This window comes from Melanotaenia boesemani, chromosome 8 (genome assembly GCF_017639745.1).
Source record: "Melanotaenia boesemani isolate fMelBoe1 chromosome 8, fMelBoe1.pri, whole genome shotgun sequence".
Lineage (NCBI taxonomy): Eukaryota > Metazoa > Chordata > Actinopteri > Atheriniformes > Melanotaeniidae > Melanotaenia > Melanotaenia boesemani.
Window position 1 is genome coordinate 5,704,824 of NC_055689.1, and position 26,903 is coordinate 5,731,726.

At 39.8% G+C, this 26,903-nt stretch overlaps 2 protein-coding genes across 3 annotated transcripts in view; one reads left to right on the top strand and one right to left on the bottom strand.

Moving 5' to 3' along the window:
- Nucleotides 1-19,210, bottom strand: znf644a (zinc finger protein 644a). Its single transcript, XM_041991566.1, has 6 exons — nt 19,097-19,210; nt 9,850-12,289; nt 7,565-8,158; nt 6,434-6,559; nt 1,748-1,850; nt 1-760 (listed from the first exon to the last, which is right to left on the bottom strand). The coding sequence occupies exons 2-6, from the start codon at nt 12,278-12,280 to the stop codon at nt 565-567; spliced, it is 3,450 nt and encodes a 1,149-aa protein (XP_041847500.1). The 5' UTR covers nt 12,281-12,289; nt 19,097-19,210; the 3' UTR covers nt 1-564.
- The window catches only part of hfm1 (helicase for meiosis 1), a 25,437-nt gene continuing 17,714 nt past the window's right edge, over nt 19,181-26,903 (top strand). Inside the window, exons 1-8 of one of the 2 annotated variants that reach the window (XM_041991565.1) lie at nt 19,181-19,227; nt 20,514-20,659; nt 20,765-20,880; nt 21,082-21,379; nt 22,143-22,465; nt 24,735-24,776; nt 24,877-24,947; nt 25,029-25,161. In XM_041991565.1, the coding sequence (XP_041847499.1) occupies nt 20,589-20,659; nt 20,765-20,880; nt 21,082-21,379; nt 22,143-22,465; nt 24,735-24,776; nt 24,877-24,947; nt 25,029-25,161 (1,054 nt within the window). In that variant the 5' untranslated portion in view covers nt 19,181-19,227; nt 20,514-20,588. Of the gene's footprint in view, nt 19,228-19,480; nt 19,990-20,513; nt 20,660-20,764; nt 20,881-21,081; nt 21,380-22,142; nt 22,466-24,734; nt 24,777-24,876; nt 24,948-25,028; nt 25,162-26,903 lie in introns of those variants that run through there. The other variant, XM_041991564.1, reaches the window with a different exon arrangement.

Sequence of the window (26,903 nt, forward strand, 5' to 3'; positions counted from 1 at the left end):
CAACATTGTTACTGAAATACTATAAAAACATTTTCTATGCATAAAAGGTTGCAGACTTTTTTTTTTTCTTTTTGCAATTTCAGTGGCATTTTCATTGGCCTGTAAAGAGAACGTGGGAATTGATTAAAACATTATACAACCCAAAGAAAATATGATTCTGTATTCTAAGTGAAAAATCCACACAGAAGGTGCTCCCCAAATTTGACTCAAAACTGTCACAAACCATGAAAAATTTGAGGTATAAGTTGTCTTCATTAGAAATGGATTCCACTCTACATTACTGCATAAAACAAGAAAATAGTCTGTCCACTTGGAATTGAAAAAAACAAAACAAAAAAACAAACAAAAAAAAAAACAACAGGACCATGTAAAAACAGATAGGTAACGATATCTAAAATAATAACATATTTCAGCTGTCCAAATGTTCAAAGATGCACAATATCTAAACATTGAGCATACTGTACGTTTGGCCAGTATTTCATTGACTTAAAAAAAGATAGTGAAATAACATCCAATGTACATACACATACAATCTAGTGAAGTTTAAAAATGTCCCCATCGGCCTCATGAGGCAGCATGTGTGAGTGTTAAAGAGCTGTCATCATCAGTCTTGAGGGTTGGGGGTTCTGTGGGCAATGAGGTGACCTCTACCATGCCCAGCCCAGTGTGTGGGACACCAGTGTTCATAATGTGTCTCTGTAAATGTTTAATCCAATCCTCCTGGACTGACAGGGGACCCTGGAAGACGAGGTCACAGAACCTGCAAAGAGGAGAGTCCGGTGAGATTTTACTCCAGAAAATATTGAAACCTCAGGTGTTGGTTTTTTTTTTTCTTTCTTTTTGTTAAGCCTTAAAATTCCAAGCCATTTTCTATCTTTGGTAGCGTTTTTGTTTTTTTTATAATGTAAAAATACTTGTTGAAGTTCAACCCTTTTAATCCCAGTCAGCATGCAGACATGATATTTCCAGGACAGCCTCAGCTGTCAGATTATGAGGCTAAAATTATGTAAAATGAATGTATCAATAGGTATAGCAGCATAAAGGCCAACCACAACAACAAAACAGAATTTATTACAGTACTTGTAGATTAACAGTGACCAAGCCTTTTCTCATTTGCATATCATTCTCTCAAGGCTTTGCTTTTCCCTCCAGCCGGTTTTTTTTTTTTTTTTGCTATTTAAAGTTATTTATGCTACTGTTTACTTTCAATCCTCACAAACCCAACTCCAACTCAGCTGGTTTTTGCATCAAAAATGTTTTCTTGGCTTTGTTCCAGCCATAGAGTAGTATTATTTTTGTTCTTTTCAGACACACACAGAACGTTCTGCTCACTTGTTGATCTTTGGCTGCTCCTGATTGGACATGAACATCAACTTAAGCTACATATCTGATTGGTGGAAAGTTTGACAGAAAGTCATTTCATCATAATTTCTGGGTCACAACAGAGATCTCTTAGCAACATAGTAGTGATATATACTGTATATATTTTTTTATTATGAAAATATGATAACTACATTTTGCAGCTGAGTTGTTAACCCGGACACCTATAAATGTCTTGAAAACTCCGGTAGATCACCTAAAGGGTAAGCTATCCATCACAATTTACCCCTCAGAGTTACATATTACTGTTCCTGAGAAACTGTTGCCAATATAAACGATAGTGCTCATGGGCGCCTGCAATCTAGTGGCGTTTTAACGGTTAATCAACTCCAATATTATCCATCATACAACAGGAGAAAAGACTCACCTGCAGGTGAGCCTGTACATTTCCTCTGGAGTTTGGGGTAAGGGCAGTGTCTTCTTCTTTGAGCCAGGCCTTGAGCGAGTCCTAACTGCTTTACAGTCAATTGCTAAAAGACATAATTTACATTTAAATAACAGAGCAACATATAGATGACAGCATAGTCACAAAACTCTGTGTTTTGGTGCAAATGAGGTGAATGCACCAAGATGAAGGTGTCATCATACTTACGTGCCTGCAGGAAGAAGTAGGCCTTAAAACCGTCTGCTACGAAAAGGTCACTGCAATTAAATCTTTGCAATACCTTGCCTCATAATGACCCCCTAGATTCTTAGCTTGGACTTTAGGAGGACCCACATAACCACAAGCACCCTAAATATAACTTAAGATTTGGCCATGAAAACCACTTACAAAATCTTGCTACACAGATAGTTTAGCCTTCATCTACTGTGCATGTAAAAAATATTATCTATATTTTTTGCGTCATACTTGGAGGTAAATTATTTGATCTTTGAAAAAGATTTTTTTTAATATTAGACACATCAATATGTTTATTTTTTTACCTAGTAAAATCAGGTTGTGATATTTTTTTCTTAAAATGCAGAATTCTTGGCATGGGTATTTTTAGAAGTGGTGTCCACCCTCACACAGCAGAGTTTACTAGAAACTCTCCACCAGCATGAACACATAAAATGTTGCATGCACACGGTGTGTTAAAGACACATTACGCAATTTTCCGACCATAAAACTCTGTGTTCTGACTTGTTTGATGGCACACTGACATCTATAGGGCATGGGAACTGACGTAACAGCGCAGTGCATTCTGGAACGTAAACAATACGCCGGTGTCGCAGAGAATAATTTGACCATTGCAGATAGATAAGTATTTAAAGAAACAAAACGTTGAACGTTAGAAACGAATAAAATATGCGGTACAGGGACAAACTTCTTCCCAAGACGAGGAGATTCTATACGGAATAGATCGTATTAATTGGAGATAACGATCCATATGAAATGTCGGCTAAGAAGAGGACCCGAGACCCTGACGCCTCTGACTTTTCCTGATATTTTTGTGTATCTGGTCTGTGGTTTGAGCACCTTTACCGAGGCTCAGTTTAGACATTTTAAATCTTTGGAGGCTCATGTACAGTTTAGAAACCCTCTATTTGTCAGTCTAGCTGATCTAATATGACAAACACCCTTACAGGGATTATTAGGAGAATTTGTCAGGCTTCATTCACAGACACAGTGATAAAAATAGCTCTAAAAAAAGCCCTCATTCTGGCTGGGATACATCCAGTTTGTCAGAATAGCTCAGTTGAGTGCTGTTTGTATTGTAACACGGTGTTAAACTAGCCTTCCTTAGCCTGCTTGCTTGCTTTGTCGAATGGTGCCAAGTTAAAAACACGCAGAGGAACCTACTGTTAATTTACTTGGATACAAAATAAAATAAGGATATAGTTGTCTCACTAAGCGAAATGTTCAAACTTACCAGAATTGAAATACCTTGAGCACACTTTCAACCAGCTTAGGATATCAGGATAATTACATCTGTGCGTCTAACAGCTGATATCCAAGCCATCTGCCTCCTTGTTACTATGGACACACGACTCCCTTGATTTTTTTTCCATGTAGGAAAAGAATAGAAGTTCGTTTGCTATTATTTTCCCCATGATGATTGTGCGTATTTCATCCCACTATGCAACAAGTTGTCCCCATGTCGATCATGGTGCCTCACAATGGCTATTTTTCCCATCAGCCACCATGTGGCTAGTGTCATGGCGTTACGTTTCCATGCCCTAGTGTGTGCATTTCTGGAGCTGGTGCTGCCCAGCAGTGTCTCGAGGCTGAGAATCTGAACTTCACGTTTTCTTCCGGAATGCCGTGTGACGTTGCAGCCTAGTTTCACTTCACGCACCGCGTCACACGCTAGCAGGGGAGAATAAACACACTTTGAACGCGTATTGGGACTGATTCAGCAAAGAAACGCAATAAGACATTACGGTGGATGAGAGGAAAAGAAAGCGAGAAAGGGACTGAGAAAGAGATAAGACGAGAATCACGATACGAGTCGTTTACTGGCTGTAGAGAACTCACAGTACAGGCAGGATGCAAGATGGATGCCAAATAAGCCGTCAATAGGGAGCTGAGGAAAATTCTGTACTGCGTCTTCAACAGAACTCGCAGGTGAGCTAATTTCCTGTCCTTCAATGTAGACAGAGCAGTTCAGTCAAATATAGTCATAGTTTACGTGGACACAAGTATTTGCATTAAAAGCCTGATCAAAATAAAAATGCTTTGTGTTATCAGAAGATTTTAATCTGATTTCTCTTATTTGGGTGGGTTATAACAATTGTTGTTCTGGCCAACATGAGTGAAAACACATTGGTAGAAATTATCCTTAAGGCTCATTTATGATCCCTTTATATAGGTAAATAGGTACTTCCATTTCAAACATCACCTTCATCTGACTTTTCTGCATCCTTTATGCTGCTATGATTTTTAGCCAATACATCCACCAGAGGGAGTTCAGAGGTCACCTTCGAGTTCTGACATCTGTTTCAGATAACGCATGTCAGCTATACTGTTCAACACAGCCCTCATGATTTTCAGGGGTAATACCCTGTTTGCTACGTTGGGCGATACATACGAGAGGGCCCTGGAAACTGACCAAATTTTGCATATACATTCTGCAGAAGACGGACAAAAGGCTCTGTATCCGTCTTTAGCATGGAGCACAAATGGGCCTTTACTGTGCATTTACATCATTCAACATCAGCGTAATGTTATCCCACACTTAACGTTACAGCTTGATTTGCACTGTTGATTTAACTAAAAAAAAATGTATTAAAAAAAACTAGTAAAAAATGTTATGGCTAGTCAAGCGGCAACCTATGCTGGTAAAATGTGAAGCCTATGCGGAAGTGCAAAAAATAGGGGCTGGCTCCAAACCAGTGCAAATTCCTTATAGACTCCCATGTTAAAAAGGCCAACTTCACAGCAGAAATAAACATGTTTAAAGCCTGGTACAAAAATCCATTTTAGAATTAATAGGTCAAGTTTACCTTCATGACAGCTGTGAAGGGGGTGAAATCTTTCTAACTTATGGGTTTGGATGTTATTTAATCTTGAAATTTGGCATAATTAGGGGTGTGTCCTTTTGACTGACAGGTATCCAATATCTGTGGCAAGAAGGAAGAGTGTAGCACAACCGCGGTTATTAGCCGGCTAACAGCGCGCCTTAGCTTTAGCCCGCCTACCTCCGTTTGCTGTTTAGCTACTGTTAGCTCCAGGTTAGCTCGGTTAGCTCTTAGCTACAGACAGCTCAGAGTTTGATGGGTGTCAATCATCCACCCCCACATTCACAGTCCCCCTCTCAGCTCTTTGCCCATTTTTGGATTTTCTGGAAATGACGGCACGTGTGACCCTGTCAAGATGGCGACAGTGGGAACCGCCCAATGAGCTTCAATTCAGCTCTTCAGAAACCTAAGGGTGACGTCACAGAGGCACCGTCCATCTTTTATATACAATCTATGGGCTAGTCAAAGACACGGCGGGACCAAAACAGAATTGATTGGTTTATGATACAAAAACATTGCTTGAGATTTTAAAAGAACTTAAATATAAGTGGGGAGAAACTTAAAGTAGTAATACGGTAAAAAATATGCACACGCAGATGTGTTTGTTTACATCGGAAATCACTGTTTCTTCTTCCACAGCTGTTTCCGGAAAGTCAGACAATTCTGACATTTCAAAATGTTTTATTCCGTTCAAACACGTGATGCTTGTAAACTCACATCATGTCAACAGTGCAAGTCTGATCAGAACTATAATATTGTAGAAATTTAGCATATGTAAACATGGCTAGTGATGTCCTGGACATAAAGATTCTCTTGCCATGTTCTCAAGTTGTCCCACCAATTTATCAAGTTCTATGTTGGAGTGTTGTTTTATCTAGTGCTACATTATATCATAATGCATTATGACCGCTGTACTGGCCTGTAACTGGACATTTACATCTAAACTTGTAAAAGATTCGGTTAGCAAGGTTGGCATCAGTACTAGCTTGGCTAAGTTTGCATTTGTCAATTCAACGGGTAGATTGGTGCATTTCTGTGATGTTAAACCTAGAGCACAATCCATGTAGCAGACGAGAAACCCCAGTTTTCCAGTCAATGTATATGTGACGACAGGAGTTGGTGAGATGCCATATCCTGGAGGGCAATTTCCAAAATGTTTGGTGGATGACAGGCAAAGAAAAAGAAAGAAATTCATTGCAATCTTAAAAACATCCATGTTCATCTGCACAAGGCTTCAGCTGAATGAAGGTTTTAAATTCTGACAGAATTCCAAATATGAGGGGTTTCCCATTTAAGTTGTGCATTAAAAGCACATGATATGCTAATTTATGATAATTCCTGAAGATGATTTTGTACTTTTCTGGACTGATATTATTGCATTATCTAAATAAAACTCAGGAAGAGCAAACTGACTAAATGGACTAAATCAGGCCATTTCTTAAGTGAACAAGATGGAAAATTGTAAAGCACTTGTAAGTATGTCAATTACAGTTTAAGGCATTTTCGACTTCTCTGGAGGTGAAGAATGAAGAATGGTGAACCTTCTAATCTGGTCTCAATAAAAAATGTTACTTAATTGGTAAAACAAACCAACATTACGTGCAAGACTTACTGGTTCCCTCGAGCAAGGCGATCCTTTGTCTTTTTGCATATGCCCGGAGATGATTGGACAAGCTAACTCCACTGTGGAAAGTTGCATTGCAATGGATGCACACTTTCCGGTTGAATTCACCTTTCTCTGTAAAAAAAACAAACAAACAAAAAAAAAGACAAGCAAGCATGTTTATCTTTTCTCAACACATTTCAGGACACACAGGGAAACAGGGCTACAGGTTTATTATGCTAGATATGGTTTATAAGGGGACTACATATTGCACAACAACATTACAGCAACATAATTACTTTCTTATGATAAAGTCTTCATCAGACTGTAAAAATAAGAGACACATTGAATGCATCTTTGTATGAAACTTTAACTGTTAAAGATGTGCAGAGAACTACATTTGAGCCTCAGACAGACATGTTCAGTCAGAGGCTTCTTCTTCAGTTCTGTTGCAACATGGAATGACAGAGGAAGACATTTGTGTCCACAGCAATAATTAATCCTGAAGACTTTTTTAATTGCCAATGACAGACATAACTATTTTTGATTACTTAAGCTGCAAAAATAGTTGTCCATTTTTGGGATTAATGAGGTCATGTGATAGACTAACAATCTGTTCAGAGTGTACCCTGTTTCTAGCCTAGTAGTAACTGGGATAGACTCCAGCTTCCCCATGACGCTGCAATGGACCAAACGGATATACGATTAAAAAGATTTAGTTAACTTAAATTTCTTCATTCAGTTCAAATTTTTCTTTCTTTATGACAGGTCTAAATAATCTTTTGCACTTTAACATGATTAGGATTACAAGGGAAAACTAAAATAGTTATCTTCATGATTATGTGCAACCTTCTTTCCTATTTTGTCCTTCCAATGTTTGTCAATCCTATTGTACACCTTTATGCTGATGACACCTCACTTCATCATCATAGATCCTAATGATCAGAGCTCAGATTTCTGCATCAAAAGTTATTTTTGATTTTGTTTGCTGTGTATTTGACATAAAAGTGAAGAGCTATTAAACAAGTTTTTAATTCTACTCCTGTAAATTAACAATATCAACAAGTTTAAAATATTCAGACAGCATAAAGTATTCAATTTCCTAACATATTTGTTTACTTCTTTGAGGCAGTTACTTACCAGATACTGAGTTTGGCAGTGAGGATGCAACTTTTGATCCTGAACTTTGCTCGCTGTTTGAAGAAACTGGCAACACATTTCTTGACATCTGAGAGGATCCCTTTATTCTGGCATCTTCCTGGCATTTCCTTTTCTTCAGAATCCCTATCAAGGCTGTTGTGCCCGAGAATGAATTTTTAACATCCAACTTAGTCTCCAGTTGCTCTTTTTCTGATTCGATATCTGCTAAAGAAAACGTGGGTATCAGTGGTTTGGCATCACTGCAAACACTGGAAATTGTATGACTTTTTGGGAATCCAGTCGGTTGATGTGTGAAACGATTAGCAGTATGCAGCTTTGGTGAGGCACCATATTGGAAATGGTTCCGTCTTTTTCCCAGAATCTGAAGGGCTCGCTGGCACTCCTTCTTGTCTCGCATCAATTCACGGAGTAAAATTAATGGGGATTTGTTCTTTGTGGAAAAGCTTTTACCAAGCTTTTTCAGGTGGCCTCGTATGTGGTTTGACTGCCCAGTTCTGTTATCAAACGAGTCCCCACATAAAGGACAAGAGTGAATGCTCTTCGTAGTCTCAGACTCTGACTCTAGCTGCAATGCTGAGGGGGGAAAAAAACAAAAATAAAACATTTTTTTAAAAATTAGAAACAAAACCAAACAAGTGCAAAATATTTTAGGTGGGTAGAATCAAATAACACACAAAGTTATAATGTAAACCAGTGATTTCCAACTCCTGACGTCGTCAGCAACTGTCCCGTTTCTCTACTACAACCTACTACAACACACCTCACTCAAATGAGAAGTTCTGCAAAAGCATGTAGCAGTAGGGAAACTACCAAAACTTATTGGACAGTAGCTTACGAGGACCAGTTGGAGATTCTTGATATAAACCCAGAATTTAAACAAACATTTTCAAAACAAACAAATTTAATATCTCAAATCATTTAATATAATTTTATTTCAATCTTGGGATGGCACTACTTATAGGAGTGGATGCTCTTTTCCATGTGTCTTGGAAGTCATAACTTAGACCTTGGAATAATATCACCTGTTTTGCTAGCTCAGGGCTACTCAGTTTGGTCCTACGATGTCCGCAATCCAGCAGGTTTTCAATGTATTCCTGCTTTGACACACCTGAATCAAATTAAATGGATCCAACAGCTTGTCAAGTCCTGCAAAATGAATCATTAAGTTGACTCAGATGTGTCTGGCCAGAAATAAATGGAGAACCTGCTGGATTGTGGCCCTCGTAGCCCTGACTTGAGTAGCTTTTTTTCACTTCTTCGTCTCTGTTGCGTTGGTGGAACTGCAGCTGGATAACTAAACCTGCCAGCGACTTCTTACCCAAATAGATCTTGTCCTTAGAGGGCAATTAAATTTTCTCTCCTCTATGTATTAGCTAAGGTTTTTCCAAAAAGTTGCTAGATTTATTCTGAAAAAAGAAAAAAATGCTAAGGGGCATGAAAATCAGCTAAATCTTTGGTTGCACTGAATATGACAGTATTCCAGTATCAAGTTGGAATCCCAAGCAAGCAAATATGAGGATAACAATGCATTAAGTTTTATTTAACAAATACAAGCACCTTGGAAATGTGGATCCTATTGGAGGTTGAACTGTATTATGTATATGCAACATCAAATGCTAATAAAGTCTATTATTATGACTATCAACACTTTCTTTGACTTTTTTGAGTTGCAAATCCAACTCCAGCAAAACTCTGATATACACTACTCAGACCACCCATCCTGACCCAAGTACAAAACAAAATGCATATACAGAATTCCCTTAAACTCATGTGAAGAAAAAAAACATTCAATACATAGACTTTACTTTAAAATACAGAGTTGTTTGCATGCTTCATCGTCTGGAAAGTGACAAGAGATTGAAGCCCCGTTTCCATCAAGGGGTCAGGCTTGGTACAGGATACCACACATTTTTGTTTCCACAGGCAAAAACCGGGAAGAGTGCCAGAATATCTGTCCTGAGCAGTCCTGCTTTTGTGGGACCCTTCGATTGAGAACACAATCTTACTGATCCAACCTTGAAGGGTGACTGACTGCAATCCATTGATTGGTCAAAGAATTGTCACTTCCCATGAAATTTGGCAATAAGAAAGGAGTGGAAACCACAGCAGTTTTAAATATACAGTGGATTTTTTTTTAAATAAATCAATAATGGGCTACTATTAGGCAATAAAAGAGATGGGCAGAACAGGTTGTAATGCACAACCTTACCATCCATCAGGAGGAGGAGAACGGAGAAGGAGAACATGCATAAGTATGTACGTACCTTTTCTCAATCGCCGGAAAGCTGACATCTTCCGTCGAATTCGTGGCCTTCTATCTTGAGAAGCCACCTGCTCAGGAGGCACAACATGACGTGCGTTGTAACTTAGCCCGACCCTATGCAGATGCCCTCGCACATGATTTGACAGGCCAACACCGGACTCAAAGACAGCAGGACAGTATGGACAGTTCTTGTTTTCCGATTCAAACTCTAACAAATCATCTGTGGGGGATTCTCCCAGTGGTATTTGGTGGGGGTCAAAGGTTTCCTGAAACACCTCAGTTTCTATGCATTCTTCTTTGATTTCAGGCTCACTCTGCTCTTGCTCTTCACTCTTTATTTTCTCAAACAGCCTTTTAGATGCCTGTAGAGCGCCCCTCATGGACATTCTTCTACTATAGGTGTATATTATGCTTTTCTTTTCTTTTTTGATGCTATCGTCAAACAAGTTGAAATCGCCATCTGTATCCTTTATCTGGAAAGTATCTTTTTCGTCATAGTCTGCCAATTCTTCCTCCAGGTTTACTTTCTTGGGACTTGGCAAAGGTTTTGGTAAGATGAAACATGAGTCTTGATCAGAGGTGTTGCGATATGGGGTGGACATCTTTCGTTTTGATGGTGACTTTTTGACCAATAAATTATTTATATTTGACTTGGGGCCATTTGTGGGTACAGCAGAACCTTCAACCTTGATGGGCATTTCTTGCGCCTCATCCCTATTATTCTTCTCGCTTTTGGAATCCTGAGCACTGACACTACAGTTATTGCTTTCCTTCTTGTTTTCTGTCCCCTTCTTTCCATGGCTTTGTCGAGACAGAAGAACATTAATAGATTTGTCGAGTTTTGATTCCGTTAATTGAGATTTGGGACCTCTCTTGACCTTGCTATTTTTGAACAAGTCTAAAATATCACCGGACTCATCAGGTGAAAAAGCCCTTTTAGAGATTTGATTTTTTATTGATATTTTAGATGTAAATTCTGTATCTTCAACAGAAGCTCTGTAAGTCGATACCTGGTGCTCCTTAGGTGACTGTGAGATTTTCTCATTGTGCTGTGCTGCGGTATATTCCTCGAAAGTAAGCTGATGGCGTCGCAGAAGGTGATTTTGAAAAACATGTTTGCTAAAAGCTTTATAAGCACAAATGTTGCATGGAAAGATACCAGTTTCATCATTCTGGATCTGCTTTTTAACAGTAATAACAGTGTGCTGCATAATGTTATGTCTCCTAAGATCATTCTCACTCAGAGTCCTGAAGCTACATTTGTCACATCTGAACTTTCGCTTGTCCTTCTCATGTGTTTTTGCATGCTGAACAAATGTGTTAGGGCAATTTGTCCCAAATGGGCACTGAGGGCAGAAAAACTTGGCGTTCTCATCCTCTTTCTTTTTATCATTCATGCCTTTGATTTCTTCAGTGAGTTTTGTTCTCTTCTGATGGATGGACATGTGGTCAATAAGCGCACTGCTTTGTGTGAAAGAGTGTCCACATTCTCTGCATATAAAAGGCTTTGGCAAAATACTAGGAGGGTCCTCATGAGACTTCATATGATGATGCAAGCGATGTTCTTTCTTGAATATGAGCTTGCATTTTGAGCAAGGAAAACTTGATGGCTTTCCCTCTGAATGTATTGTAAGCCTTCCCTTCAATGGTGAAATTCCATGATTCATACTATTGTCATGTGAATTTCTTGCAGGTGTTGTGTAAAGAATCTCTTTAATGGCCTTTACGGTTCCATTGGGATACTTGGAAATTTTCCCTGTTGGTGGTGACTGTGGCTTGGAAAGCTTCCGTGACTTTCTGACTTTCCTGATTTGACTGGAATCTACTTGGCCTTCAGCATCAGTTGATTCCTCAGATGACTGTGGGCTCAGATCAGGGTATAGGTCTTCTGAGGGATCCACCATGACAACCATGTCCATTTTCCGTTTCCTTCTTCTTTGACTATGGGTGGGACTGACGTCCTCTTTAGGCTCCTCACCAGGGGATTCACTGTGGTTCTCCCAAAGAAACTGCATGAACTCTTTATGAGGATCCCAACTGAGGTCATTGGCATTACTAAAATTGTCCAAGGAGTTCTCGGGCGATTCATCATCAAAGCTCCAAATTCCTGCAGGGTCTATTTCCTGCACAGTCTTCAGTGGGGTAATGCTCTTTTCCTCATCTTTCTCAGAGGAGTTGCTGTTGAGTTCATGGGCTTGTGTTGCCTCATGCAAAGAAGGTCCATTTCCAAGGCCAACTGGAGACAACATATCTGCATTTGATAGAACATCTAGGACAATGTTTTCTTTCAGAGACGGTTTGCTAAAAGAATTGGTGCAAGAAGCTGATTCTTGCGCCATTCTCACTGGTTCCTGCAGGAGTGTGAGGGCATTGATTTCAGAATCTGCATCTTTGTCATCTTCATCAACACCTGCCAGACATGACATTTCCATTGCCGTGACCTGAAAAAAAAGAAAGTAAAGCCTTCTTAGATATTCCTCAGTAACAAGTGTTAAACTACATAATCCGGGAAGTATACAAAAGAAGCAGTAACTGATCAGAAAAAGATTACATTCTCAAATATATTTACATAAATTTAGGAATTTAGGTGTCAAGCAGTGAGATGGGAAACAGCCATGCCTCAAATGATTTAATGTAGAGACTTTGTTCAGGACTGCTGAACTTGTACAGGGTGTACCCTGCTTCTCTGTCTGCAAACAAAGATAAACAACTCTGTTTATTTATGTAAGTTTGTGTATTTGCGTATTATTTATAATTTATATGTGTAAATTAAGAAAAACTAGGTATATATCAATTTATTAACTAAAGTGTGCCCTCAGAAACTACAATGGACTGGGGGTACAGCGTGTGTAAGAGTTATACCAGATTTTGTGGCATCTTGCAATGAAAATTATTTTATTTTCAACATGCCGGCATATAGGTCTGGGCGTTATGGCAAATAACTGATAACCTGATATTTTATCCCGATACAGAATATGTATTTCAAGCGATTTGAAATCTCCTCAGAAACACTGTGTTTATGTTGAATTCAAAATAATATGCATAAAAGGACACCAATAGGATTTAAATAAACTCTGCTAAATTTAACTTCATTGTGATTTTTCACTTTCAATAAACCTTTTATTTTAAACCAGGTACCTGCTCTCATGAACATTTATTAAAAACCAGTGTTTCCCTGACTATTATATTAGTGGGGTGCCCCAACCGCCCAATAGCAACCCTAGCCACTCCTAGGAAATCAGGTTTCTTTTCTTTTTTTTAATTTAGTATAAATTTCGCAATACCTTAAATATTATTTTCATTCAATTATTTTATATTCACATAATATATTATTTTGTTATTTAGTTTATTTCTACTTTGCACCAGATCATAACAGAAATAATCTAAGGTCCCCTTTCCTCTATAACAGGTTTCAATTTTTTTCTTTTATTATAAAAACTAAACAACCTGGTGTGCTTTATCATGTTGATGTATAATTACGTCACGTCTCTACATGCCGTGTGCACCATAGACTGTATATAAAAGATGGACGTAGCCTCCGTGACATCACCCGTATGTTTCTGAAGAGCAAAAGTGAAGCTCGTTTGACAGTGCCCACCGTCGCCATCTTGGTAGCATCACGCGTCGTTACTCCCGGAAAATCCAAAAATGGGCAAAGATGTCGAGGTGAGAGGGGGACCGTGAAGATGGGGTAGATGATTGACACCCATCAAACTCTGAGCTATCTGTAGCTAAGAGCTAACCGAGCTTACCGTAGCTAAACAGCTAACGGAGATAGACGGGCTAAAGAGTGCCGTTACCCGGTTAAAAACCGTGGTTGTGTTGCACTCCTTTCCGCGGATGTTGGATACCTGTCAATCGAAAGGACACGCCCCTAATTATGCCGAATTTCAAGATTAAATAACATCCAAGTGGATGAGTTAGAAAAAAATTCACCCCCCTCACAGATGTCATGACGGTAAACTTGACCTATTAATCCTAAAATGGATTTTTGTACCAGGCTTTAAACATGTTTATTTCTGCTGTGAAGTTGGTCTTTTTAACATGGGAGTCTATGGGGATTTGCGCTGTTTTGGAGCCAGCCCCTAGCGGATGAGGGGTGAACTGCGATTTTTTTTGCCGCATACGCTTCACATTTTACAGGTGGAGGTTGTCGCTTCGTGTGCACACCCAGGTGAGCTACACTCCCATCAGCAGACAGCGAGCACATGTTGGAAATAGCTGCATAAACTTCCTGTAAAACAGACGAAAATATCTGATTTAAGATCAGCTCTTATTAGCTTTTATTTAATAAGAGCAGCTAGAGGAGGAGAAGCAGATGGAGTTTCCTGCTCCGGTGTACTAAGAACTTGATATCTACCTGGAAACAAGCACAGCTGGACAATCAGTCTTCTCATCACTGTTTCCATTCTGAGGCAAATTAATCTTTAAGGGTCATTTATGCTCTCTTATGTACATAAATAGCAACCTCCAATTCAAACGTCATACATCGCTGTCCTCATACTTTTGCATCTCCATGGTTAAGTCAATTCCTCCACTAGTGGGCAGTGCTAATGTCAGCGTTCATTCCCGCGAGCCGACATCAGTTTCAGACACCGTTTGGCAGCGATAACAGACTGGTACATATCCTTTCTTCAAAAGCTAGTACAATTTCTATAGATGTCCTCGTCTTCTTTCTTCTACCGCTTTTTCTTTCCTTCCTGAACCTCTTCTTCTCTAGTTTGTTTCTTTAGCTGGTCGCATGTCAGCTATTCTGCTAAGCACTGTCCCTGGGATTTCCGGTGATATTGCTCAGTCTTCTGGGTCAAGTGACAGATAGCTAGGCTCCCTGAAAACTGACCAAAATATGTGCGTAACCGACGCAGAAGACGGACGAAACTATCCATCCATCTGCGCATCCATTTTCTGTGTCGAGCATAATAGGCCTTTAAAATGGATGTCTCACATTTATCTCTTACTGCTCGTAAACTAGCTTGCTAGTTAGCTAGCTGCATACGACATGTCTTCATGCCTCTTTTCTCTCTCCTGAAACAACAACACGCATGTGTGCAGGAGAGTTTTGTGGGTGGGCGGGGGAATGAGCTTTCTGTCTGCGGTGAGCAAAAGAAGCCATGCTGCATGCGGTAAGCTTCACTCCAGCCAGCAAAACACTACGAAGAAAAACCCATGTAGATGCATAAAACGCTGCTGTGGTAGTTTATACTCAATGTTCGTGATATAACCATTTAACGATAAACACCTCAATGCAAAACACCTCGGGATACATCAAGTATAAACTATATATCACCCCAGCCCTACTGGCATACAAGGGTTGCTTTAAATTTAGTTGCATTTGGTTCAACAGACAACATCAGTTAATTACACCACCATCACAGGTTTAGATCAAATGTGCATACCTTCCTCCTTACCACACACAAAGCTGAACTCAACTGGATCTCTTTCCAATTTCCCTATCTACATTTGACCTAAATTAGGTCTGATCTGCTTAAGTCTCTACTTAATGTTTTCATCTCATGAATTGGTATGCGTTGATAGGCATTGTGTAGCCCATCACACTTATGATGTTGGTGATTTAACTTTCTTTTGCCACGATATATCAAGTGGACAAACATCTGCTTTGTGATGGAGTGAAACTGTTGTACAATGAAGAATGTGTAGAGCAATTATTATTTGTACTTTTTACCTGTGCTTCTTTGCCATCTATTGTTTTTGGCACATTGTCCTCTTTATTAGAAAATTGGTTGTTCTAGGTTCCTTCTGGCTAAATTTCAGCCTACCAGCATTCAACTAATATGCAATGACAGCTCCAGTGTGCGGCTTACTGTACTCAACAACTGGGGATCGGCTTATTACAAATGGCTGCTTATTACAGTGCTAACACAACAAAAGGTGGATTCTTCCAGTAGTAATTAGACTGAAGTAATATGAGTATACATCCAACACACAGGGTCTGTTCTGATTACCCAGTAGCTCCATGTGAAGTGGACTGCAAAGGGTATTCGTCCATGTTGAATATGATTCCAAACTAGAAAGATATTCTCAATAGATGCGTTTTCATAAGATAAAGGTATTTAAAAGTATCATTCTAAAGGGAACTAAAGCACCTCAAACATATGTTTCCTTAGGACCTTAAAACTGGCTTTATGCTCGCACAGCATCTACGTACGGTAGGGCCGACGCAGCTGATGCTGGTTAAATGTGGTCTCGCACTCAAGCGTAGGGTTACGTTGTTGTGTTGCAATTTATCTTCCATGGTAACCGCACAAACTCAGCGAGAAACTCCAGAAACCCGGAAACACGTAATCACAAACTGACCAATCACAAGGGAGTACTTCTGTGTAACCGCGCTAGAAGCAGGGGTGCATGTCAGGTCTGGAAGAGGTGTGCATCAAGCCTCAGCGGACCTACATGGAGCATATGGTAATGACACCGTCACCGACCTTATGCAGACACTGCACAAGTATTAATCAACCCAAGCCCCAACCGCTTTGGTTTCATTCAACGCGAGTTCCCAACATCTCTCACGTTAGACTGAAGAGTCGCAATGAGAGACGCAAAGAGATAACAAACGTTATAAAGCAACATAACTTTTTTTTCCGCCAAAGACCAGTGCTTAATTAACACAGTGACAACCCAGGATTTAAGAAACTCATCAACACTTAGAAAAAAAAAACAGTATCAATTGCCATCTCGTCACCATTTTAGTCGAGTGGAGAATTCCCTCAGCTACACGAGAACAAGGTGGTCCTGAACTGTATCAGTCTGAGCCGTTAGCGCTGTTGTGGTGGCCTGTCAACAGCTCCGGCAGGATCTGGAGAGCTGTGGCGGCAGGTTGTGGCAGCAGCCAGAAGTGCCGCTGCCATGATTTGAGCTGCTGTCTGTCGCCAGATGAGGCTCAGAATGTAAAGAATAAAGTCCGGTGTTACTTTCACATCCCTCAAAAGCTCAAATCCATCCAATTGCAGGAATATTTCATCAGAAACTCTGAAAGAAGTCTGAAACTACCAAATCTACACCATATAATTTCACCTCCGTTCATATACGTTAGTGGCCGTGGTTTTCTATGTCTGGCAAGGACCTGCCTATTTGCATCTAGAGGGAGGGGGCTGTGAGGTTTTAAATTTTTTCTGGGGATGTAGAGAACACTTACTCATCTAGGGGGCAGATTAGAAAACTCAGGCATAACAGAAGAGGTTAGCATTTGGTTAATTATGAGATCACAGCAGAAAAAATTACATAAGCAGTATCATTAATGATATGTAAGGCCTCTAAACCAAGAACGACATATGTCATTTTGAAAACTAAATTTTTAGTGATGTCGAACCTGTGAACTTTAGGTGGTCAGAGTGGTCCCTACACTGCTCTTATTGGATTTTCAAATATTGCAACTTGTGACTGTATAATATTTCGGAGGATGTGCACAAATGACACTTTAAACAAAAGCAAATCGCACGAGACAGCTACAAGAAACACGCATACTCATGCGTAACTATAGGCAAGTACATTCTCAGCCTAACCTCTCATTTCCACAGGTTGCACGTGCGCCACATTACAGCTATGTCGCGGCCTCCGCTGCTCTTTGCGACCGTTTTAATCAATGGTTTGGTTCCCACTGGGTGTGCCGCAGCGCGTGTCAGAAGCATCCCAGAAGCGCTTTGTCACGGCTCTCCGCTAAACTTACGTGCCAAGTCTATTTTTGGCAGAGCACACACCCAGAACGCGTCAAACTCAGCAGTTCAGATAGGGGCAGACAGGAAATCAGATACGGGAGCAGTGTAAAAACTTCCGGTATCTTTCAAAATAAAAGCCCCTGTCCAGATTTGCGCTGCTGAACCATGTAAATATTACGTGTTACCAGTCAGGGGGTCTCAGTGTTTTTTGTTTTTTTTTGTTTGTTTTTTTCATCATGAACGGCGAGACGTTTATTCTATTTAAACTGAGCAGTATAGCTGATGTGCGACCCGTGAAATGAACAAAAAAAATAAAAGGCTGCAATGTATTTATTGGACGCACAGATCACTGCTGTCTCTCCCTAAGAATGTGCATTATCGTGATCTCCTCTTCCAATGTCATGCTGCTGTTATCTGATACCGACATCGGAACTCCACACTGCCCTCTGGTGGATACAAGAACGTAAAGGGGGCAAAAATGAGCTTTTAAAAGGTTGTATTTTACAGACAATAAAGTGAAGCCCAACATGCCCACACTTAGCACACAGGTAGCGTAAAATTGTTTTTGTGTGGTTTAAACATTAGCGCTTGCAAATATTTTTTCTTCATAACTCTGTGCTACGATATAATGTATAAGTGTAAAGACGTTGATAGATGATTTTGCAAAATTACGATGTAATGAGAACTCCAGCCAGTAGAGGCCGCCACTATGGCTAAAAACAATATATAAATGTAATCTTTAAAAAAAAAAAAATTTTAAATTAAAAGAAATGTCAGGACTGAAAAGATTAATCAGGACAGGGGAAAATTTGGTTGGTGATTAGTCCTGTATTAGGATTTTTTAATTTTTATTAACAATGTCAATCCCTGCATCCAAATTCTGATATTTACTAGTTTGTGGTTTGAGATGATCGGGGAAGATTAAAATATATAAATGAATAAAAACACTTTTAAATAGCTTATTTGAATTTTTTTATACAAAGTTAACTGTTTAGTTATGGTACCTAGGTTATCGTTTTAGCACCGCCAAAAAGACAAAATACAAAATATTCTTGACTTGGTCTAGATGATTAATTGTAGCCATTTATAACACCACAAGGTCGAAGGAGTGAAAGGTCTGGGATTTGAAGGGCAATAAAAGTGTCATAGCAAGTGAGTGGTCTTGTGGCTGATTAATGTTTTTGAATCATCCACACACCAGCAGCAAATCTGCAAAGGGATGGACCTCGCAAATGGCTTTTCATGAGCGGTTGTGGATTTTGTACAGAGCTAAAACTTTCAGCTCAGTAGTTCACCAATATGCCATCCCACAGCGGTTGGAATGTGTTTCTAAAAGTGCGTACTTTAAGAACAAATCCGACCATTTAGACTTCGGCTCGGTTGTGATATAACAGCATTTATTTAACGTTTGTATCACGCTGTGTTGTTGGATGCTGCTTGCAGGAGCTGCAGACCATTCCATTAAGGCTGTTCCATACCAAAACCTTTTCCTCAGGCTAAACTAGACCCAATGACAATAATTTCTTACTAGTTACTATAAAGACATTAATAACGTAATGATAAACAAGCACACGTTACCTGTGAGTGGTGTAGATTGAAGCAGAGGACGATTTAAACGCTGCATTTAATAAATTCTTACTTTCGTCTTCCATCTATTTCACAGTCGCCATTTTCCGTGGTGGTCTGGTGTGGGACAAATCATTTCTTTTGTAAGGGTAATCGCGCGTTTATTCAGCTCCGCAGTTATAGAACAAACAGTTGCTCAAATAATCGCGTTAAATTGTGTGACTGTTGTATAAAACAGTCATAAGTATAGTATTACTCGCGTTTCTAGCTTGTATAATTTTGTCGCGTATTGTTACGCGTTGGCGCCGTGCTCCCCCGAAAGACTTGGAATGGTACATTCCACATAGGAGGCATAAAACCCTGAGTTAATGACCATCTCTTTTGGGTAGATGATTTTTTTTAGGTTGATGGCAGTTAATCGTCGATTAAATTGATAAGATAGATTAAACACTCGTTTACTATTTAGCTTGAACGTTTTAGTTGCAAACATTTTATCTTGTGTGAAATTATCAGTGAGGCAGAGACAGAAATTGTTTGCCAACACAGGAAAGATATTACCACTGTCTTCCATGGTTGTCTTCTCGTTGGCCTTTGTTGCTTGTGTGATGGGTGATTTGTCTGTTACAATACCTGTCTGGTGTGTTTTCCTAAGAAAATACTTAGTGTTTTAACAAGCTCTCCTTATATCATGAAATTAATTTCACAATAAGACACGGTTTATTAAATTTTGTAACACTCAGCCCTATTTAATAGCATAACCTGTTTATCTTGTTTATCAAAAAGTACTAATAAAGTTGTAAATGCGATGAGCTCGCGCTGATACTGCAAAGCGGCGCGTACTAAAATGTCATGTAGCGGGGTTCAAGGGTGAAGTTTTGAACTGACTAAACCATATTTTAATATTGGTAAGTAACTATATTGATTGTTACAGGTGGGTAAACAAAAATAACTCTGAAAATGATTGTCTTTGCTCAGTCATGTAGTTAAATTACTAAATTGTCATAACTGACTGTTAGTGGTTGACTGTTAGCTTACTGAGAGCTAGAAAAACACTGATTGTTAGCCCCTAAAACAGGGATAGTACTAATGATATGATGAAATATTTCAATTTTAAAATTTGTCTTCAAACATAATTTTAAACCATCTTTCTTATAGATTGGTTTATCAGGCGGGCTGTGTTCATGGTCTCTCAGATGCCAAATCATGATTAGTCATTGTAAAAAAAACAATTTTTTGTCCTTTCTGCAGAATTACAGAATTGAAACCTCTTGGGGATTTTTCTGTTTAATCCTAACCAACAAAACAAAATATTTAAATTATAAATTATATGATAAGCTCAAATTTGTTCTATGTTAGTCTTTACAATGCTAAACTAAACTAAACTAAAATAAAATACTCCTAGTGTTTCAACATTTAATCTGATTTTCAGATAACCAGGAGCCACAGTGACTGGCTTGGTGTTGTTTTTCATTCAAATGTACAAGTGCCTGTATTATCTGAAGGGATGCTGGACGCCAGTGATGACACTTTGTTCTCGGACAGTCTGTTTTTTGAGAAACCTATTGTTCACAAGGTGTAAGTACTAAGAGATGCACCACATCACCCCCCAACATTCCTCACCTCTCACCTTCCTCTCTCAGCTGAAAAAATGTTTTTTCTCTTCTGAACTGTATTTTACAGAAAACCGCTGCAGCGGGAGGCCCATCCATGGCAGCTGGAAGCACCTCCACCTCTTACTCATATTCCTAACACACAGGATATGCAAGAGGAGGCAGAGTCATTCTCTACCCTGTATGGTATGTTATACTTTGTATTAGTCTGAATTTTCATTTGACGGATATAAAATACTTGGTATTTTTGCTCTTGTTTAGCTGAAATGTTCCTACTTGATGAGGTTCTGTCTTAAGCTATATTTATATAATCATTGGAATAAGGAAATGGTAAATGTCTTGAATTTTATGTGGTTTTTAAACTCTTTCCCTCTTCTGCCTTCACAGGTTTCCCACAAAAATCCAATATATTACAGTTTCATTCAAAAGGATCAGATGATCTTAAGGTCTTATCTACAAATATCAGCAGTACGTACAGTTTTAACAGTGAAGAGGGAGAGATTGAAGAGACTCGAGGTGGAGGCAGTGGCTGGCCCAGCGCATGTGATAGCCTTTGGCAGGGTGAAGGGTTCATGGATTACTTTCATGGTGGCTATCAGAGTGGTGAAGGTGAAATTCTGCAGGACTTCGCTCTCAGTAGATGTTTGTCCCTCGACTGCGGCAAAAGCCCACCTCTACGGCGAAGGCAAGTGTCAGTCATTTATCAGAATGACGTTAAAATATTTTGGATTAAAGAGCTTGTCCAAATTATTTTGGATGATGAGAAGGAATCTGTACTGAAATCTGTAACAGATAGCTGAAGTCAAAGGGTTTAACTGCAAATAGTTGGCATGTGACTATATGTGGCCATAAAAATCAGGTCAGTGGAGAGTTTTCATTCCCAGTAGCCAGATGAAGAACAGTATTTAGGTATTTAGATCTAACAGGATTTGTATTATTAACTATGTTAAACTAACATTTTCAGTTTTTAACAACTTTTTGACAAGAGCCCCTTGTATGGGGAGGGCAGCATGATGTAGATCTTTGCACACACTAAAAAGTAGCAATCCTACTATGTAGCATACCAGAATCATGGGGAGAAACTCACGCTAAAAGACTCTATCAAGCGTTGGCAGGAGTTCAAACACCAAACAATTATATGAGAATGTATGAAAAACATGAGAACAGCACCTTAGACCATCTGTGGGTTCAGACAGGAGGCAGAAAATATAGGGCTCTTCAAGAAGATGTTAAACTTGTTGTATTGCTGATTCACTTCATTCTACCTCAGGTTGTTGGACAGTTCAAGAGAAAAACATGAAAGCACACTAAACCACCTTCCATGTTAGCTTTGTAGCCTGAGGCCAGAATACCTTCTCCTCTCAAATGAAACTTCAAGGCCGCAAAAGTTTTCCTTTTCTCCTTGTAGCAGTTTTCACTTCCTTCTTCCCTCCTCCCTCCCACAACAGCTTGTTCAAGATCCCAGCGCTGACCAGCAGAGGTGACTCGTCAACCAGAGATGACCTCAGGAGCAGCGGCATCAGCCAGACAGCATCCAGACCTCAAACTTTTCTCAGTCAGGTCGCCATGACAACAGTGCCTCCTTTTCTTCAGCCACCACAGGCGACATTTGGCCACGCAGCTCCAGAGTCCCCCCTCTCACCCCCTCCTCTGGGCTCATCTGCAGCAATTGGCCGACCCCCGCAGCAGGCGCAACAAGCAGAAATGCAGGACGAGGGCACAAAGAGAGCTTTCGTTCCGCCCATGACGCCTCAACCGCTCTGCATACAAGGTTCTACGCTACACCGACACAGTCACAGACAGCCACAGGGCTCACTAGGGACTGGTTTTTCACACACCACTCACATAGCTTCTCCACAGTGTTACAGCTAATGACAATGGCCATGACTAACCATGGCACTAGCTGCCACAATGTATTTAGGAGTGATGAGGTGGAATGAGGTGAGATCCCTTCACCGACTGCTCTGTTGTAATGTAACACACTGGTCACTAGGTGGTGAACACAAGAGGTAATAAACAGCAACCACAGAAACCTTTCTAACTTACTGGAACTTTCAAAAAATGCTTTAATTATACTAAATCAGAATATTTTGTTATTATACAGCTCCAGAAAAAAATAAGAGACACAATTTTCAGTTACTCAGGTTTTATCTTTTATAAGTGCAAGTGTTGGTGAAAGGAAATTACATTATTTCAAAATAAGAAAATAATGCAGTGTTTCTCATGTGCACTAAAAAACATTCAGATATCCGTTTTTGTTGGAATAATCACAGATTTCCTGGGTTTTTGGCGTGTTCTCTGACATTGCTTTTAGGTACCTTTCTGCCTCTCTTTCTGCTAATAATCAAACAGCTCCGATTTGCTTAATGGTTTGTGACCATCCATCTTTCTTTGGTGTTATTCCAGAGGTTTTCATTAGGGTTCAGATCAAGTAATTGACCTGTCCATGACATGGTTTTGATGTGGTGGTCCTCCATCGTGACGATCAGTGTGACATGGACCATTGTCCTGGTGGAAATAAAACCCTCTGAGTTGGGGAGCACAGTTTTAGCAGAAGAAAGCAAATATTATTTCAGAAAACCTTGTATGTGGCTTTGTTAAAGCATCCTTCTACCTGAATCATCACTGATCTTCCTCCATATCCTTTTCATGTATAATGTCCACCACAATGGAAACTTATTTAAAGGCTGTTTTCTAGTATATGCATGAGTGAGGATGGTATATTTGCAGATCAGCCACTTCAGAGAACATTAGTGAGTCATCCAATACACTTAATGACGAATAAATAAATATATTAGAAAATTTAATGTATAAATTTTTATTGTAATTACCAAGTTTGAAATTTCCCAGTCTGAGATTAATAAAGTACATCTGATTTCTGATTCTGAAAAGTTTTTCTCAGTGATAAACAGGAAAAAAAACAAATACATGTGTTTTAATAGAATAGATATATAAATATGACAGAATATAATCATATAAATAATTTATAGAATAGTTTAAAATAAATGAAAAGCCAAATAAGAAAATAAAAGAACAGCATTACTGTACATGACTGTTATGCACTGACCCCTCGGAGACAGGAGACAGTTTAACACACTTTATTTAAGCTTGGGAAACCAGGAGGAATTGTCTTACTGCACGAGTAGACAGTAATCCTGGAGACACAGAGCCGGGAAGGGAGAGAGGACAGGTCCATGCTCGTACAAACGAGGTCTTACCAGGAGTGAGTGTGATGCTGGATTATTTGTAGCCAGGTGAAGAAACAAGAAACAGGTGCGGAGGCTCAGGACTCGGTTGATTGACTGGCTGGAAAGGGTGTAGAAGAGCACCACTGCAATCAAGAGTGTGACTGCAGTGGTGCAGGGCTGGAACCTGGTGTGGGTGTAACATCCATAGAAGTAAAATATTGTTTGTGGAAAAAATTATGGCCCTGTTTTTGTGGCACCTCATGAATCAGAGAGATATTTAACCCCTTACCACCTAAATTTATTTACAGTTATATGAAAACAAAATCAGTAAAAAAGGAAAAAATGGTAAAATAATAAATAGAATATTATATTAAATAAAATACAATGTAATAATTTAATAGTAAATAAAAAAGTAATATAAAAATGAATACATAAATGGCGGTAAATGAAACAAAAGGGAAAAATGAATTAGATAAAAGAACTAAAACTATAAAAAGGTCAGAAGGAATTTATTGCCAATTTACAACAACAGGGGTTAAACAGCTGGTGGGACGCTGTGGGTTGTTGGCTCCTCCAGGTCTCCATCTAACCAGAAGAAGTCTAGATGTTTGGACCTTACTCTAGTCTTCTATAACCCGGTTCCTGGAGTCTTCTTCAAAGCTCAGTCTCAGCCTGCCGTTGCCGTCATCCCTTTCAGTGCTTTTCACCCTCAGCCTGACTCTAGTTTTGTTGTCCTCATAAGCATTAGCAGATTAATATTTGCTTGTATAGGAATTTAATTCTAGGTAGTGATAGTCAGAGATGTTGATTCAAGAATAAATCCAAGAATAAATAGTTTTGTTTCCATTTTAGGATCTTCCGGATGTGAAGTTTTGAGACCAGTGTCGGAAATCCGTATCCTTTTTTTTTCCACAACCACAGGTTGCTGAATTGTGCCAGAATGTTTGAAAAGCAGTTTCACAAGAGTTTGATTTCCTGAAAATATGCCACACAGCAGTTAAGTTCAGATCCATTTTCAGCGAGTTCCCCTTTTTCAACTACGTCCAGTCCAAAGCTCTGGATGATGTAAGCATTTAAGAAAAATCATACAGACACACGATAGCTTTATTGGTCTCATACATATAGCTGTCTATTGTTTGTTCGCAGGTTCTTTACACAAACAAGAACTTTGTGGCATGCGCTCCAACCGGATCGGGTAAAACAGCACTGTTTGAGTTGGCCATCATTCGCCTGTTGATGGAGACGCCAGAGCCATGGAGAGATGTCAAAGTTGTTTACAGTGAGCATATATTACAACTGAGAAAAGCTGCTGAATATACCTCTGTCCATCTGCAGAGACTTGCACTGAAATGGTTTTGTATATATATATATATATATGTATATGGATATGTATATATATCCAGCACTCTGAGACTGTACACTAAGCTCAAGGAAGGAGGCAGAGGACTAGTGAATGTCAAAACCACTATCCAGGGTGAATCATCCAACATCCTTGAATACATCAGGAAGATGGCCTCAATGGACGAAGTGCTCTGTGAATGTCTCAGGCAGTGAAAAACAGATCATGTGGTGATGGAGGAACCATCATGGGAGGAAAAGCCCCTCCGTGGGCTGTACCACCGACAGATAACTGAAGTGGATGATATCGAGAAATCCTAACAATGGCTAGAAAGGTCTGGACTGAAAGACAGCACAGAGGCACTGATCATAGCTGCACAGGAGCAAGCCTTGAGCACCAGAGCAATAGAGGCCCAGATCTACCATACAAGACAAGACTCCAGGTGCAGACTGTGCAAAGAGGCCCCTGAGACAATCCAGCACATAACTGCAGGGTGTAAGATGCTGGCAAGGGAAGCTTACAAGGAGCGTCATAACCAAGTGGCTGGTATAGTGTACAGGAACATCTGTGCAGAGTACAGACTGGAAGCCCCGAGGTCAAGGTGGGAAACACCTCCGAAGGTGGTAGAGAATAACCGAGCTAAGATCCTGTGGGACTTCCAGATCCAGACCGACAAAATGGTAATGGCACACCAGCCGGACATTGTGGTGATGGACAAACAGCAGAGAAAAGCCGTTGTGGTTGATTGCAACATCAGGAAAAAGGAACATGAGAAACTGGAGAAATACCAAGGCCTGAAAGAAGAACTTGAGAAGGCCTAGAAAGTGAAGGCAACAGTGGGGCCCGTGGTCATCGGAGCACTTGGGGCAGTAACCCCCAAACTGGAAGAATGGCTACAGCAGATCCCAGGACAAACCTCAGACATCTCGGTCCAGAAGAGTGCAGTCCTAGGAACAGCCAAGATACTGCACAGAACCCTCAAGCTCCCAGGCTTCTGGTAGAGGACCCGAGCTTGGATGGATGAGAGACCACCCATGGAGGGCGAGGAGACAATTTATATATATATATATATATATATATATATATATATAGACATGTGTGTGTGTGTGTGTTTGTCCTCTCATTCTCCACCACCTTGGGAGATGTTTCCCATTGTGACCTAGGGGTCTCCAGTCCATATTCTGCACAGATGTTTCTGTACACTATGCTGGTTACTTGGTTATGGTGTTCCATGTATTCTTTGCCTGCAAGTCTCTTACCTTGCTCCCATCGAGTGATGGAACAGGGTAAATCTGGACTCATCAGACCACATGACCTTCTTCCATTGCTCCAGGGTCCAGTCTTTATGCTCCCTAGCAAATTGAAGCTGTTGTCTCCAGTTAGCCTTCCTGATTAGTGGTTTTAAACATAGTCCTGAGTTCTACTGCTGTTTACTGTTTTTTTACCATTTGATTTAATGAAAAATTTAAGTGATCTCTGATCGCCATCATTCAGGATGTTTTCCAACCAAATTCATTCCTGGAAGATCGTTCCACACTATCTTTCCAGTTTTTAATAATGTGTTGGACAGTTCTTAACCCAGTTTTAGTAGTTTCAGCATCTCTGCTTGATGTCACTGATTTGACCCTTCTGAAACAGATAAACTTAAAGAAAAGTAAGAACTTTTTCACAACCACAGGATG